General features: G+C 39.4%; 1 protein-coding gene across 3 annotated transcripts in view; it reads right to left on the bottom strand.

The window, feature by feature from the left end:
• Positions 1-2,092: 2,092 nt before the first annotated feature.
• The window catches only part of runx2b (RUNX family transcription factor 2b), a 33,085-nt gene continuing 17,970 nt past the window's right edge, over positions 2,093-17,207 (bottom strand). For 2 of the 3 annotated variants that reach the window (XM_017456592.3, XM_017456590.3), the window contains 3 exons: positions 8,805-8,978; positions 7,713-7,901; positions 2,093-4,739 (listed from right to left, as the gene is read on the bottom strand). In XM_017456592.3, the coding sequence (XP_017312081.1) occupies positions 4,252-4,739; positions 7,713-7,901; positions 8,805-8,978 (851 nt within the window). In that variant the 3' untranslated portion in view covers positions 2,093-4,251. The remainder of the gene's footprint in view (positions 4,740-7,712; positions 7,902-8,804; positions 8,979-17,207) is intronic. The other variant, XM_017456593.3, reaches the window with a different exon arrangement.

Here is a 17,207-nt window from a genome sequence, read left to right as displayed (position 1 = left end):
ATGCACCCCCATACCATCAGAGATGCAGACTTTTGAACTGAGCACTCTTTAGTTTAGAGGACGCAACTTCCATGGTTTCCAAAAAGAATTTCAAATTTCGATTCGTCTAACCACAGAACAGTTTTCCACTTTGTCTAAGTCCATTTTAAATGAGCTTGGGCCCAGAGAAGATGGCTACATTTCTGGATCATGTTCACATTAACCAGCATTTGTGGATGTCACAGCGGACTGTGTTCACAGACAATGAGCTCTGGAGGTGTTTTTGAGACCATGTAGTGATTTCCATTACAGAATCCTGCCTGTTTTTTATGCAGTGCCACGTGGGGCACCAAAGTTCACGGACATGCATTATTTATTTTCACCCTTGTCCCTTGCGCACAGAGATTTCTCCAGATTCTCTGAATCTTTTGATGATATTATGTACTGTAGATGATGAGATATTCATAGTCTTCGCAATTTTACATTGAGGAACATTATTCTGAAATTTTTCCATAAATTTTAGACATAGTTTACATGCCTCTCTAAGATACTTTTTTTTATACCAATAATGTTATTGACCTGTTGCCAATTAACCTCCAGCTGTTTCTTTTTAGTAACACTTACTTTTCCAGCCTTTTGTTGCCCCTGTCCCCAACTTTTTTGAGACGGGTTGTGGCCATCACTGCTTTAATCACTGAAAACTGGTATTTTACTCTCCAGCATACATAACTAAGGTCATTGCTGACAGTAATAGTTCACTAAAATGCTAAAATTGTCAGAATACTACATCTCAGACAACACATTCAGCTCAAGTTTGTTACAGTGGCACGACCATTATGCTGTATACATAATATAAAGCTAATGTAAAGCTAATGTAAGGCAAGTTTTCAGCGAACACAGTGGCACTTCATATGCAAAGTGCCACAAAATGTTATGTAATAGCCCAGAGCACATATTGCATAGCGGAATGCAGCATATAGCGCTAAGTGGATGCTAGAGGCCCTTTCAAATGGACTTTAACACAGGCCATCTGCAGCTGAGATTTTGCCAGAATCAAGTTTATCTTGGGCAGTGTAACACTGAGGTGTTGACTGGTTTGGGTATGGCCTCTCTCGCTTTTCTTATGTGTGCAGAGATGCGAAGACTGATGTCCAAGCAAAAATAAAAACCTCATAGATTTTTCTATCTGATGCTGTACGATGTAGTGCCAGCTCAAATACTGCACTGACTCTTTTCCAAGATTCTTCCCTTCAACCGACACCCCCCCCCCCCACACACATTAAGAGAAGATCATATAGCTAGCTGCCTTTTGTTTCTTCTCTACAGGTCATTATCCTAACTGCTAGATGTTTATGGGAATGAGGGGAATGCAAACCTGAAACCTGCTCCACTTTTCTTTCTCATTTTATATTCAGGGAAATCCCTGGAAAGCTCCCAGTTCACCTTAAAATGATCTCAGTTTTGAAGATGGAGCATAGTCTGATTACAGCTGTTATGTCTTGAAATAATGTCGAACGGTCCCAGTCTCACAGGCCTGGTTTGACTGAGGCCTGGTTTTCTAAGAGACAAAGGCGAGGCTGTAGCCAGGAGCACAGTGCCAGTTCAGACGCTCCAAAGCAAATGTTGATCCATGGAGCACTGCAAGGAAGTATGTAGTACAGTGGTGCTGAGGCACTATACAGGACCTACACTCTGATCCCACGCCAGCCACCCATAAGGTTCATGGACAAGGTAACGAAACTGATTTTGGATGCATGCCATTAATCTTCACTCAGGTCAAGGGTGTATACACTCTGGAATGCTTAAGAGGAAAAAAACCCCCACAGAAGTGGCAGAAAGCTCGAGGTAAAGCAATGTCAAGATTGCCACCTGAGCTGCTGGAGAACGACAAAGTTGTTGCAATAAGTATTTTTTATTTTCCTTATAAAAGAAAACAAGTACAATATACATTATTAATAAATGCCAATTTAGCTCATTGTTGTCATGATAGTCATTCCCTGTAGCCATTGTTTAAAAATGAAGGAAGACACATAACTTTAAGGCCAGAAACATGATAAATAAAACACATTTGTGCAAGTGAAGCAAAGCATGCACGCTCCAAAGAGAAATTAGCTCATAAAACATCCACCGACCCGACATTCCCGCCCCTTCTGGTAGATTAACCAGGGAGGATAAATATTTTAGGAAAAAGGAAAATGAATAATAAGCACAAATGCAGTGGGGGTATATTTTCCTCATACAATAACTATCTACACTCACAATATTGTAAACACTTTGTAAACAAATTTTCATCTCTGCCCACTCTCACAGATACTCAGGTCCATACAATGACATATTTATTTGACAGAACTGATCATAACTCACCAGAGATAACAAATAGTGTAAATTGTATGTCTCCTGTATGTTCCTTAGAAACCTAGAATTCAAATTAGAACATTTCCGGGTAACATCAGTACAGTTAAGCCCATTAAACTGAGTGGCGTGTTGACATGATTGAACTGCATAAATGACTAAGTGCTTTGCTTATCTTTCTGAGAAAACTGATCTTTAGAAACATGCTTTATACAGTAGCATTCCAAGTCTCATAAATGCATACATCTGAATTTGACACACAACGTACCCATTACACTGTTTCTCTGTTTGTGTGCGGTGTATAATATAAGGCACTGTAGTAAAACAAATGAAAAGATGAGTCTAACTGTTGCTGGAATGACTGCACAGAACATTGCATGAAGGGTAAACAAAACCCTACATATTATTAAAAAATAATAATAATTAAAAAAAATCCAGTCTGGAATAAGTGAAACGGGTAGGCTTGGTTGTCATACCACAATATTACACAATTTTAAACTCGAACAAGTGCTATTTAAACCTACAGTAAATACATTTATCTTGCTTTTTTGTTACTAAAAACAGCATTAATACCAAAGTGGACATAGAGCTGATTCAGAGAATCTAGTCCGGGACTTAATTCTGGTCTTGGATCAATAGCTACAGAGGGCATTGGATTACTTTAATAATTAAAACAAATAACAATGTGCAACCGTAATCTCCAGCAAAAGTATAGATTAGCCAAAAATGTACCTAAATTGAATTCAGACATATCAAAAATCACTGATGTTCCATGGGGAGGATTTTAGCTGCCATTACACTGAGCAATACCATATTGAGGATAAACGATATTTTCACGTCATGTGTGGCTTTCATTAGGCTCCAGTAAACTGATCCAGTCTTCAGGTGGGTGCACAGCAGGCCCCTTAATGTGCAGAGGCTTTAGTAGTTTTCCTGTTATAGCCCTTATTTCTGTCCAAATGGACTGCAACCGTTTTCAGCTTACACTAGGTTTAACGCTGACAGATATATCTGAGCATGATGCATACAAATTGAAAGAAGTATGGTATAATCAATAAACAGTTTCTAAATGAATGTGGCCTTTTTTGGTTTGAATTCAAACATGAAATAGCATCAGAGCTTTTTTGTACTGAGCAATAAAGCAATAATTAAGACTGGCAAGACTATCTGCTATATAAGAATAGAACTTTTCATAATGTACTATATGCAGATATAGGAGACCTATCTCAGTATACACAGAAGAAAAATAGTTTTAAAAAATGGCTTAAGGCACAGAAAATGTATCTTTAAATTACATATCAATTTCATTATTAACTTGAACATAGATGCATTACAAAAATATTCCGTCTATGAATCAAGTTCAAATACATTACTTAAGTTATGGCTTTATAACTTACAACTCAATATTTGTTCATCAAATATGCATAATTTAAATTACTTAAGTTAAAAAAAAAAAAGAAAATTATTCCTAAAAAACAAATTTGGTTTGACATATTCAATTGAAACCAACTGCTGCTCAGTGCTTTAAACTGCATGTAAAACATATGTTAAGGCTGTGTACCTTTTTTTTTTCTTTCAAAGAGCTAACAAACCACTCATAGCTTTTTCTAACCATACACGTTTTATCTATAAGCTATTGGTTTCAGAGGAATGGAATTTGTATTACAGGTATACAAATAACAATAACTGCCATGAGAGTTTCTACTTAAATACCCTTTGAAGAACCTTGTTCCATAAATACTCCTCAAAAGTGACATATTTTATGAAGATTAAAAATAAACAAGGCAAAAGAGAATGTCTCAGCAAGATAGGACCAGGGTCCTGGTAGGGTTTGTGCTTTAAAACCATGTCTCTGGTTTGAATTTCACCTGTCTGACAGGCACATGGTCCTGTTTTTTTTTTTGTTTTGTTTTGATTCCGTCAATATGGCCGCCACACTCCTTCATCCATTCTCCCTGCTGGATTGAGCACAGTTGGAGAGTTGCTGTGGCTACCGTCCTCCTCCACACCGCTCCCTCCATCAGCCTGCACGGGAAGACTGGCATTGATCAACGAGGCACCCGTGGAGGCACTAGTGCAGGTGGGCAGCATCCTGGAGGGTGAGCGATCCCCCCCAGGTACCATCGAGAATTGGTAGGAGCCAGAGGAGGCCCCATAGTAGAGATAGGGGGTGCTGCTGCTCTGGAATGGTCCACTCTGGCTCTGAGTGGAGCCTGGGTATGGCGGGGGCAGATATGTGTGGTAATGGGCACTGCCCAGAGACATGCCTGTGGTGACAGGGGTGGGCGTGTAGGTAAACGTTGCCGGGTAGTGCATCCGTGGGCTGGAGAATCGGCTCTCAGTGAGGGAGGAGAATCCGGGGAACTGGCGCTCAAACTGCCCAGGGAAAGGAGTCAGATCTGTTGAACCTGCGCACAACACAGTACATGCACTCTTAATAATATAAACTGTTTAGGATAACATTTCCTCTACAAAAAAAAGAGTGTGTGTGTGTGTATATATATATATATATATATATATATATATATATATATATATATATATATATATATATAAATGATTTTTTAAAAATAAATTCAACAAATTACATAAACTCCACAAAGTTAAAAATTAAATGAGGATATATCCTTTTTATTTTTATTATAATTCAAATGATGTTTTCTACAAATTGAGTTTATAGACATACAGATGGTCAGACAGTGAGACAGTCAGTCTGTTAGATAGAGATAGATAGATAGATAGAAAGATAGATAGATAGATAGATAGATAGATAGATAGATAGATACTTTATTTATCCCAAAGGGAAATTCATGTGTTTCTATAGCTGCATTTTCTACACACATAAACAGCAAAAAATTGCACCAGACATTAAGTATTAAAGAAATACCGTAATAAAAGGTAATAAAAAGAAATGAATAAGGTCAAAATAAGAACATATAAAAACATATAGTACACTGAGGGATGTCCTGGTCTCTGGTATTAAAGTCACCATGTCTGTGGTATTAAAGTGGCTTCAGGGCTAATAAACTTGGTGTACAGATTTTAGTAGAGGTTTCCGGATGTGTGGGAAGGATTGGCATTGTTTAAACATATGGCTCTGGGCATAAAAGATAAGTGGACAATATCCATGTTACATAACCGTCACTTTGGTTTTATCTACTTTAATAGCCACTGTACTTTAATACAGTATCTCAGGTCAGCTTGCTCTAAATACGAATAAAAACGTGTTTCTCCCAAATTATGCTCTGAATCCCAACACTGCACAATGACCACGATGTCTCTTGGATTGGCTAAATATGTTTATGGATTTTTCCCTTCATTTCCTCAGACCAGCTCGTGTGTATGTGTATTCATGTGTATGGTTATAAGTCTCTCATCTTCTGCGTCTGCATTTCCAGGCTTATTTATATGCTTGTTTATGTGAGTCTGCACATGTTTAAACTGGTCCGTGTTCAGTTAGGTATGTGCATGTCTTCAGTAAATTGTGTGTGTGCCCATGTTAAAAGTGCAGTTAGGTTGCATAAGCAGTCACACATTTGGAAGTGTTTTGTGAGGTGTTTGAAGCATCATGGGGAGACGATCAGTCTCAGCCTCAGATGTGGCTCCTGGTATCTTATACGTTCTGAGCCCAGGCTAGAACCCCATACACCCGGCCCTCTGTCCTTCACATGCTCTCTTGTTAACCTTAAAAGTCACGAAACCACTAATGGGCCATTTTGGCACCAGCAGCCCCCCAAAACCCCTTTCTTGATGCAGTATGCTTATCATAAATCACTAGGCGTCTTTCCTGTCACCATGTCTGTGCTAAGGGGGACTATGATTATGTGTGGGTGCGTTGCAGAGGCGTGAATTGTCGCTAAGACCCTCATGTCCTGGACTCACTAACAGTGTTTCCCCCACGCACATTTCCCCCCTTTTATATTAAACCTCTTTGATTTGAAACTCTTGGAATAATAGTTCTCAAGCCCGAGGCAACAGAGAGTGTGTGCTCTGAATAATGGGCAGAACAGCTAAAAGTGCAACCCCCCTTTTTTACACACATGTACACATAAAGGCTATGTTTGGGCTGTATTTAAACAGTCACTGATGCTAGACAGCACTGGACTCAAAACCAGATGCTAGTTCATACATCTAAGTATGCTTTCCATGTTTAAGAGGCACTAAGCAAAGGTTCATTTGGTCTATTTGCCATACACAGCAAATATGCTTTTAGGAAGTATTACACTGTCAACTTCAGATGACAGCAGAGTCTAATGCCATTTGACAACAGCATCCGCATTTAACAGGAGGATTTTCTGAACTGTAGTTTGCTTCTCTGGCAGCAGGATGTGTCAAACAAGACTGGCCTTATCTTAGATAATGGCTGTCATTAGCAGCAAGAGCTTTGAGTGCGTCATGCAACAAGCTACAGGCTGACAAAACCAGCCTAATCGAACCTGACAGGACAGGTGGCAGGCGTCCAAAAGCTGCCAAGCAGCAGTAACACCAGGGAGCCGCTTGTTTAATTGCTTACAGTTGCTTTGGGCTCACAAGAAAGAAAGAAAGAAAGAAAGAAAACGGGAGGAGGGAAGGTTTTAAAAAAGACTTTAAAAACAGTCACCTGGCCCCGGCTCAAACAGGTGCTTGGAGGGAGAAAGTCGTCTGCCCACATTTAAGCTTTAAACGTATGTGTTTGGGCGGGTGCAGGGCAAAAGAGGACAAATTAGCATATTAGATTCAGCACCAACTGGGCTCAGGCTCCCTGGCAGGATCTTTCGGAACCGAATCGCTATAAAGCTGCTTAATTTGCCTGCTACTGGCCTGTTATTATGTCTTACTCTGTTATTAACCATATTCGGCACAGGATCAAAGAAACTGGTGGAGGAAAACGGAAACAATCTCTTTTTTCTGCTTCAGAAAAAAAGTCTTTCAATCAATCTCTGGAGGTGGAAGTTTCAAGAAGGACTGTTTTTTTTTCACATCCTCAGACAAACAAGCCAATGAAAACTGAAAGCTAATGTCAGATCGTGGTTGTAATTAATTAAAGCCTGAGCAGCAAGTGGATCTAAATATTTTTTTACCATGAGTTTGACACAACTAAATCATTTACAAATACAAAATAGAAGAGGGATGATGCAATACTAACCCTCAAAAACATTCAATTGTTATAGCTAAAAATGAGCAAGCGGAGTAGATGAGATGCTGATCTTCTACAAAGGAAATTATCTTTTCTCTTAATATTTATAAATGTGAGCACACCGCTCTGACAAACCATGACAAGCCAATAATTTTGTTCCCAAAAAACAAGCTTTTGGCATCCTACAAAAAAATCTGAACATATGTCTCTTGCTGTTTGGCGGCGAGGCCATGACAGCGGAGGTGGAGAGGGTTAGGGGCCGCACCTGCAGGGGCCTGAGGCTGGAGGTTACCTGGCAGGCGGCGGGGAACATCGTTGATGGAAGGCAGGCCGGTGGCACGACTGGAGGACAGAGGGGTTGTAGAGTGCACCGAGGGGGACGCCATGGGGCTCAGGTACGATGAATACGCTTGGTCATTAAACCACGGAGGGGACGACTGTGACTGCCGTGGGTCTGACCATGTGTGACCAAACAAAGAGACGGAGCATTATTTCCACAGATTAATCCTCGTGTTTTTTTTTTTTTTTTACACTGTGTGGTTACTGTATATAAGATATACACTGTATGTATAAGAGTAATAATGTTATGTCTTGTTTCATATTACTGATGCAATAGTAGATGCAGGCTGAGGTGGAGAGCACTTAAATCATTTTGTTAATATACTTAAGTAGCATTTTAGGGGATGTGTAATTTACCTGAGTAAAAATAGGTCAATTAGTACTCTTATTAACTACCTTTTTGCCCAGGTACCAATTAAATCAATAATTTTTCTGTGTTTTTTTTTTTTTTTTTTTTTTGAATATGAATTCAAATGAATTGAGGAAAACATAAAAAAAAAAACCCTCATTATCAGATTTCAGTTCAAATCATTTACTTTTTAACTTTTAAATGCTTGAGAATATTAGTGGAATAATACTGGAAACTTTTTAACCTTTTCCCAAGTGTTTAGAGTGTACGATATCATCCAAAGAAGCTTGTCTTTTAACAGCGAGCTAAAAGAAAGAGGTGCAGGAATGATGGTACGTGTTCTCAGTTGACTTAGGATGTTTAGAGCAGTAATTAAGGATAAATGATATGTGCCTCCATTCTCTAGGTACAGGGTGCACTGTACTGTTTTTCTTTGCTAATCACCCCTCATTTTAGTCTCCACAAACATATCCGGTAGCATAATTTACAGCTTTGGTGGAAACTTAGCACAGCTGTATTTTTGCTTATTTGAATAAAATGAAATGATCTATGTAAACATTTATTAATAATTTAAATTGTAAAAAGATGTACCATGGTACCGCAATGAATTTAATTTATGCAGTGGCACAGTTGAGTGTAAAAAGTTCAGGAACTTAAACTTGCCCATACCTGAGATTTGGCCCTGGCCCTGAGGAGAGAACGAGTTGGTGGTGTTGAGTGAAGTCCGGGGGGTTTGTGTTGGCACAGCCACCCTCATGGTGCTCTGTCGGATGCGTTCTAGCTCGCTCAGGCGGTCAGAGAACAGGCCCGCCTTCGGTGAATCGTCCAACTTCGGCCTGTGCCCTGCAATTTAGACGAGACGGTGTGTGAGTTGATGGCGTTGGGACCCTGGCCATGCCACTGCATAACTGTTTCATTACCATATTCACTTCAAACAGCGTCATATACATTACGCAAAGTAGAAAGCATTTCATCTTTAAGCTTTGATACAGTTTCAAATGGCAATAGAAGTAAACTAGGCAAGCTCCTACATAGTAGATATTAATGCAGTCCCTCAGAAGAAGATGAATTACAACTTAGGGCTATGCTGTTTTCTGAATTATTCATTATATAAACACAGTAATTCCTCAGAGTGGCAACACAGTGACAGAAATATGATGTTTTGCCTAAGCACAAGAACTGTAGTTCATTAAAGTTTTGATGAAGGCTGCTGTCTAATATAATTCACCATGTGTATTAATAGGTACAGGCGTACAGTTAACTTCCATTTGGAGTATGGCAGGCTTCTCGGATGGCTAGCGATGGATAAAAATGGGACAAGTGTTCCATTTCCTTCTGCATGAGCGTTTCATTCGGCCCTCTGGCATGTTCGGCTTTTCTTATTAATGTACTCTATTGCTATCATTCCGCCCTTAAAGTCAAAAATGATCAGTGGCTCCACAACAAAAGAGCTGTTTAATGTACTTTAGCTTACCCCTGCTGAGCTTCACATTTTCCATATTCCACATTCAGCATTGTCCAGACTGTTAATGTACAGGGTCAAAGCAGGTGAAAGACACTTTATGCCATGCAAGTCAAAATCCCCAGGTCTCATCCTTCCTTTACTACCCATACAGTTGGATCTGTAGGCACAAAGGGTTCATACTGCCAAATGCTTTACAGGAGAGTTATAACAAGATTATTTAAGAGCCCACAGGTATCCCGTGCCGGCTCAACCCATAGCAGAAGAGGGATAAAAAGAGGAGAGAGGCCCCAAGCTGCACTACCCCCAGCCCTCTTGGCCATTAAAACAGTGCTGTTTGTCTGTCTAGTACCAGCTTTCCAGAGAAGGCAGTAAAGTAAATATCAAACAGGAGAGGGACAAAAACTCCTGCTGAAACTGGAAATGTTCCAGTTGGCACAGAGACCCCAACTAAGACAGGATCTAGACTACACTCATTGTGAAGAGAACAATAAGACAGCGTGCCCACTGAGAGAGACAGAGTGACAGTATTTATTCCACAGTGGACATATTACTGGGAAGCAGGGGGATAGTAGATGACAGATTATATGTAATAGATATTTAATACTCCAGGTCATGTGTATGACTTTACGAGCTTTACTTCAGTGTCTATTGGTGTGACTGAAGCTAGTGAGCACTGCGACATAGAAGGAGCCCAAACCTCCATAGAGTCCAACTTCATTCATTGAACAAGCCCTTTTCCCAAACAAAAATTAATCCCCGGGATGTAAAATCTCTGGAAAAAGTTGTGAATTGTGTATGCTTATTTTCTAGGCTCCATATAAAGTGATGCCCTGTGCTTGGAGTCCAAGTGGACCCTCATCAAAACTGATTTTGGACTGACAGCTTGATGAGGGCTGAGCAGAAGGCGAGGAAGCCGCCATCAAGCACTGTATATGGCAACTGTTAAAGTATTTGGAATGTGGTGTACACATATACTTACATATACATGCAATTATGTGAATCTAGCAGTTTTTCATCAGAATTTATCAGCCATGATCTCAAAGAAACTGTGGTTAACCCTCAAAATAATATATTTTCATAATATGGTTAAAATGTTGACAAAGAAATTTTTTTAATCATGACATATGATGGATAAGAACAGAAGTTTAAAGTGTCCATGTCATGGAAAACCAGAATGTTCCTGCTTTTTTTTTTTTTTTTTTTTTAAATAAGTGGTTGATGTACCCTGTCAAAGTTTCTTCCACCTGCAATCCATACAGTATATATATATATATATATATATATATATATATATATATATATATATATATATATATATATATAAAACTATGCTGCACAATCAGCCATTTAATTATTCATAGTTGTGACTGACATTTACACATCACTGCTATTCTGTGAATATTTCATCCTAGACTATCCTCAACTAAATAGTCTAAATAAATTTTTTGTTGAAATACAATACGGAGCAGTGAATCAGAACTGAAGTCATTTAAATAAATAAATAAATAAATATTCACACCTCCAGGGTCGGGGGTTCGATTCCCACCACAGCCCTGTGTGTGCAGAGTTTGCATGTTCTCCGGGGGTTTCCTCCGGGTACTCCGGTTTCCTCCCCCCGTCCAAAGACATGCATGGTAGGCTGATTGGCGTGTCCAAAGTGTCAGTAGTTTATGAATGGGTGTGTGAGTGTGTGTGTGATTGTGCCCTGCGATGGATTGGCACCCTGTCCAGGGTGTACCTCGGCCGGTGCCCCATGCTCCCTGGGATAGGCTCCAGGTTCCCTGCGACCCTGAAGGATAAGCGGTACAGGGAAAATGGATGGATGGATGGATGGCTCAATTATGATGGTATAAATGGATGTAAAGGGGAAAATGTAGAATATGTGCATTTTTAACATGCTGGAAAAGAATACAATAGGGCAATTTTAACATTATATGTTGGTAATAGTTTTCTTTTTGAACATATTTCAAACCTTTAACTTCTTCTAGCCAAATGATGAGCTTTCTTTTAGGGTCGGTGGTATGAAGTTATATCTTTGCTACTTAGTTGTATTTATTTAAAAAACACATTATAAAAGTAAATGAATAAATTATTAAATTAATAAATGCGTATTCTCTTGAAATGGTACAAAATACAAAATTTTCCTCCTCAATTATGCCGGAAAATGCATAACAAATCTGTTCCAAAAATGTAACTGTAATAAAGAACTGTGTGTATAAATCTTGGTCTGCAACAATGTTTCGGTAGGTGGTACGTCTAAAAGTAACATCCACATTTCCCAGCAGAACATTGCCCAGAGCATCACAGTGCCTCCGCCAGTTTGCCTTCTTCCCATAGTGCATCCTAGTGACATCTCTTCCCCAGGTAAGTGACGTACATGCACCTGGCCATCCACATGATGCAAAAGAAAACATGATTCATCAGACCAGGCCACCTTCTTCCAGTGCTCCCTGGTACAGATCGGATGCTCACGTGCCCTTTGTAGATCAGCAATGGACAGGGGTCAGCATGGGCATTCTGAACGGCCTGCGGCTACGCAGCCCCATACGCTGCAAGCTGAGATGCACTGTGCATTCTGACAACTTTATAACATAGCCAGCATTAACTTTTTCAGCAATTAGTGCTACAGTAGCTCTTCTGTGGGATCGGACCAGACAGGCAAGCCTTCATAATTTTGCCCTTGTCAAAGTCGCTCAGGTCCTTATGCTTGCCCATCTTTCCTGCATCTTCTTCACACACACCAACTTGGAGAAGTGACTGTTCACATGCTGCCTAATATATCCCACTCCTTGACAGGTGCCATTGTAACATAATCAATGAGATAATCAGTGTTATTCACGTCACCTTTCAGTGGTTTTAATGTTATGGCTGATTGATGTACATGATACCTGATAGGTATTATGTCCAAGTAGGCATTTAATTTTTTTTTACAGCAATAAAAAAAAGTCTGCTTTGCATAATCAATATACTACATACAATAACTGCACGTACTATTGCAGTTATGGAGGGTGATTTTCATAATTTTAGGTGCAGGTTCAAGACACCATCAACTCAAACCGAGGGAACCATAGACTTTAGACTGTAATGGTAGTGATCTTGCCATATAAGACAGAACTGACTGAAGACTATTTAATGTTGATTAGTGATTAAATGATAAATTATTGATTTAAAGTCCTGCTAATGGAAGAAAAACAATCTTGGGTTTAATTAATTTATAATTGCACAGCATAAGCATTAGCAAACAAGCACATATTGTACCACAATGATTATAATAAAAGTGAAAATTATATAATGATGGTAATTATATGGGCATATCCTTCCAAACACTGTGATGTATGAGTTGAGGAGCAAAATGTCCCCGCTCTTTCTTTCACAGCACACCTCTAGACACTATGCAAAGTTGGAAACAAGCTTTGTCAGCTGGTGCAGGGGGAATTAGGGCCTGAATGAGTGGAGGTATTTAAGAGAGTCAGGAAACCAGATGATATCACTGCTGGGGGGGAAAGTCCCAAACATTCCCATCATCTCCCAGACAACGGGGTGAGATTTTCGATAGCCAACACTTCCCTGTCCAATCATGCAGCGGAAGCACGGACACACTCATTCCAGATGCTTGACTGGCCCAGTGGGACCATGGCCAAACATTACTGGTGAGATATGTAACCTCCAGCTGACACAGGCCTGATTTCAGAGCTCAGGTCTAAATACTTATGAGTCTGTAAAGGTAATTCCAAGATAACATCTCTAGCCATCCTGTTATATGTTCTCTGATAATAATAAAAAAACAGCCCAATTACATGGACTAAACCTGAAACATTGCAATAAATTAAATAAGAAAGAGATACCATCTGAGGTTATCCCCCCGCCCCTTCATGCTCCCACATCAGCATATTTGGTCATCATGACTAACAACGATAAACAAATGCAGCAGCTCTGATGGAGTAAGAAAGGAATCAGGAGAGTAATAATAGAAAAAGGCAAAGGCAAGAGAAAGGATAATAGATTGAATAAAAACTAAGATTGGCTGACCTGAGCTGCGTAGTGATTTCACAACTGACTTAACTGTGCTCTGCAGCAGAAGGTTTTGAGTTTAATTCCCAGAACTACACCAATACCGGACTTTAGAGGAAAGCCTTAACTCTCAAAGCCTCAACTGCTCAACTATTATGGCTGCATATAAAGAGGAAAATTAGCAGTATGGGCAGTATTTAGATTTGAGTTACTTGTATGAAATGAGGATTTGCGACCAAAATTGTGCACATGGGTATTCAGACCTCGAAAGGAAGTGACACAGACAGTATTGCAGGAGTTGTGTGCGCAGGGCTGGGTTTGCCTAAAACAGAGGTGTGTCTCAGTTAGGCATGATTCTGACCTTATGCCCATTTTTCTTGCATGATATCAGTTCAAATGAAATGCAGTATTACATCCAGTGCCACTGTCTGACAGTTTAAGTGCAGTTTAAGACTTCAAATTTTCAGACTTCAATGTGTCAGTTAATATGAGACAATGCTTATCTCAAGGACAGTTTTTTTTAGGGATAAAATTATGAACAACACTTACTTAAATTGTGCTGTAAGTGTAACAGCTTATTGTTTAAACCATGGGTATGTTTTCTTTACAGGTGATCCTATACATTGCCACTAATTTATTCATTTGACAACTCAAAATAGTGAATTAAACATACAAACAGTGTAATAGCCTACAGCATGCACACACAAGTTCATGACCTTATTTTAGTATCCCGTGGAAGCACTAAATTGTTGTGTTGGTGCACAATAATAATAATAATAAAAAAATCTCTTCCAGTGGCAACAATGGTGTTCTAGGTGTTTCTGGATAGAGCAAGCTGCAATACAGTGAAATACAGCAATGGGGAAAAGAGAGGAAAAAGACAGCATGGGTGACAGCCAGTCTCTTCTATTCATTTAGGTTTAGGAGAAACTAAGAGTGGGAGGGAGGGAGAGAGAGTATGAGATGGAGTGAAACATGCAGAGTTAGACTGTCATGGAGACCTGCCAGGTGTCTGTGTGGTCTTTACATTTTAGACTTCAGAAGGCAAGCCAGGCAGGGAAAGGGTACATGCACACACACATACAAAAAAAATAAAATACAAGGCCCTCAACCTTTTTCAATCTGCAGGCCCACTCCTTCATCACCTCCATGCTCATATGAAAGCAGTATGACTCCTAACAGAGCACCACCAGTATTTCCTGAGCTGTAATGATGCAGCTCTGATGAACACACTGAGTAACCAGACTGGACATATACAGCCAGACTCAATCTGAAGCGTCTCTTCACGCACATACACAGTTCTGATACCTCCTTCTGTAACCCCAGTCCGGCTGGCCAGGACTATGTCTCTGTTTTCCCCCTATTCCTCTCTTGTTTGGATTGGTTTTATGTGAACAGTTCCCATTATAAATGCCGCCTTAAGTGAGGCTTACACTGACACTTCTTTTTTTCATTTGCTGTAAGGCCAAATAATGTCTATAGTGCATGTGTGGTCTACAAAGCTGATATGGTTGAACAATGGCCAGATCTAACTTTCTTACTGTCGCAGTCACCATTACTGCTCCAGTTATCGTCTCCATTCAACATACTGATGTGTCAACGTGTCTAAACAGTCTAAACAACACGTGGGATTCTGGTAAGATGGAAGTACGTCTTTTTAAAGGAGCACCTGGCGTCAACTAATCCCCATAAACAATGTGAGATTTGACTGCTGTGATTTTACAAGTGAAACATACAACGAAAAGATCATTTTAAACGTGTTACAAAGAATGACAGTCCGACATACGATCTGTAATTACATGGGGCCTCCAGAGCAAGTGTGTTGGTTTAACCAACCCCGCCCAATCTATTAGTTTAAATAACTGTTAATGAGGGCTATTAGAGGTTAGTGCAAAGCCTGTTTTACCCACAAATGACTTCACTTCACACAAACGTAGCAGCAAACAGTATTTGTAATCAGACATTAATACAGTTGTGATATTACTGAGAAGAAATGGAAAATACATAAACAAACACACACACACACACACACACACACACACACACACACACACACACACACACATACATACATACATATACATATATATATATATATATATATATATATATATATATATATATATATATTCCATTTTTTTCTCAGCAATATCACAACTGTATTAAGTCTGATTAAAATATTATATATATATATATATATATATATATATATATGTGTGTGTGTGTGTGTGTGTGTGTGTGTGTGTATATATATATATATATATATATATATATATATATATATATATATATAAAATGATAAACAGGGGGCTAGAATGAGAAGTCATGTTTAAAAGCAAGTGAACAGTGTGAGTACACATAGTTGTTAATGTCACCAGACTATCAACACTCTCATTGTACTGCTGGTTCTCCCCCCCCCCCTTTTCTCACTCTCTCTCTCTCTCTCTCTCTCTCTCACATACACACACACACACACACACACACACACACACACACACAGAACAGTGGAAGTTCTCACCCTTGAACGATTCATATGGCACCCATCATGGCGTATTAAACACATAAACACATTAATAATACACATACTGTGCTGAGTTAATATCTGCTATACATTCAACTCCGACTGAGGCCCTGCAGACACACTAAGTAAAAGAGAGCCTAAATTAACATTAGTCTCTGTGTTAAGACATAATAAGCAAATTATATTTTGACTAAAAATGAAGCAGCCTGTACATAAACATGCACCTATTATTTCTAAATTACACATAAATGCTCTAAAGCATAACAAATGTAAGTGCTGACAAGTGAATCAGTAGAAGGTGTTCTTTCAGGCGTTTGCTCAGTGAAAAGCTTTCTGACAGCACACTGTTGGCATTGTCTAGTTCAGCGAGCTGGGCCTCTTCCTTAATTGCCCTCTCATTAACACCACTTAGATGTTTAATGATGCAGAATCCCAGTGTTATGGAAGTGCTGGAATACAACATTATTTAGAGGGCACAGATGCTTTTGCAACTCAGTGATGGGCATCGGTGACCTGTTATACAACAGCTTGTACGTTTTGACCATGACCTCCTCTTTGTCTATACACAATGAATGTGACGCCGTTAAGTAATACACCATGTTTGTATGGCTTGGATGTACTCAGCTATATTGCTTTGAGAGACACAGACCAATCTAAAACAAACAAAAAAAATCTGTGGGAGGGAGTTTAGAAAAATTGTATAAAAATTGTCTTCTGAACTTTTTAAATCGCTATGGGCCACATTAACATGCAAGTTATCGGTCTCTTGATACTGCACTTCAAGAGGAGCAGACGCATAGGAAGTCTTTGACTTCAAACAAAAGTGCAGAGACTGCTAGAGGCCGTCTTAATACAATGAAGAATCAAGACCATACAGCCAGTGTGTCTTCAAACACCAGAACCATATGTGTTCACTAAGACTAGAGTAAGTGAGAGGGAATGAGAGAGAAATGTTGCAAGCGATGTGATAGGGTTGAATCTTACGCCAAGATGGAGTATGTATTTTTTCATGATAAAGTAAAACAGCTGCTCTCCAGACAGGTTGGCACTGAAAGCCATTAAAAATGAGCTGATG

The sequence above is a fragment of the Ictalurus punctatus genome, chromosome 25 (assembly GCF_001660625.3).
Source record: "Ictalurus punctatus breed USDA103 chromosome 25, Coco_2.0, whole genome shotgun sequence".
In the NCBI taxonomy this organism is placed as follows: Eukaryota; Metazoa; Chordata; class Actinopteri; order Siluriformes; family Ictaluridae; genus Ictalurus; species Ictalurus punctatus.
The sequence above is the reverse complement of the archived record's forward strand: the minus strand, read 5'-3'. Positions and strand labels throughout refer to the sequence as shown.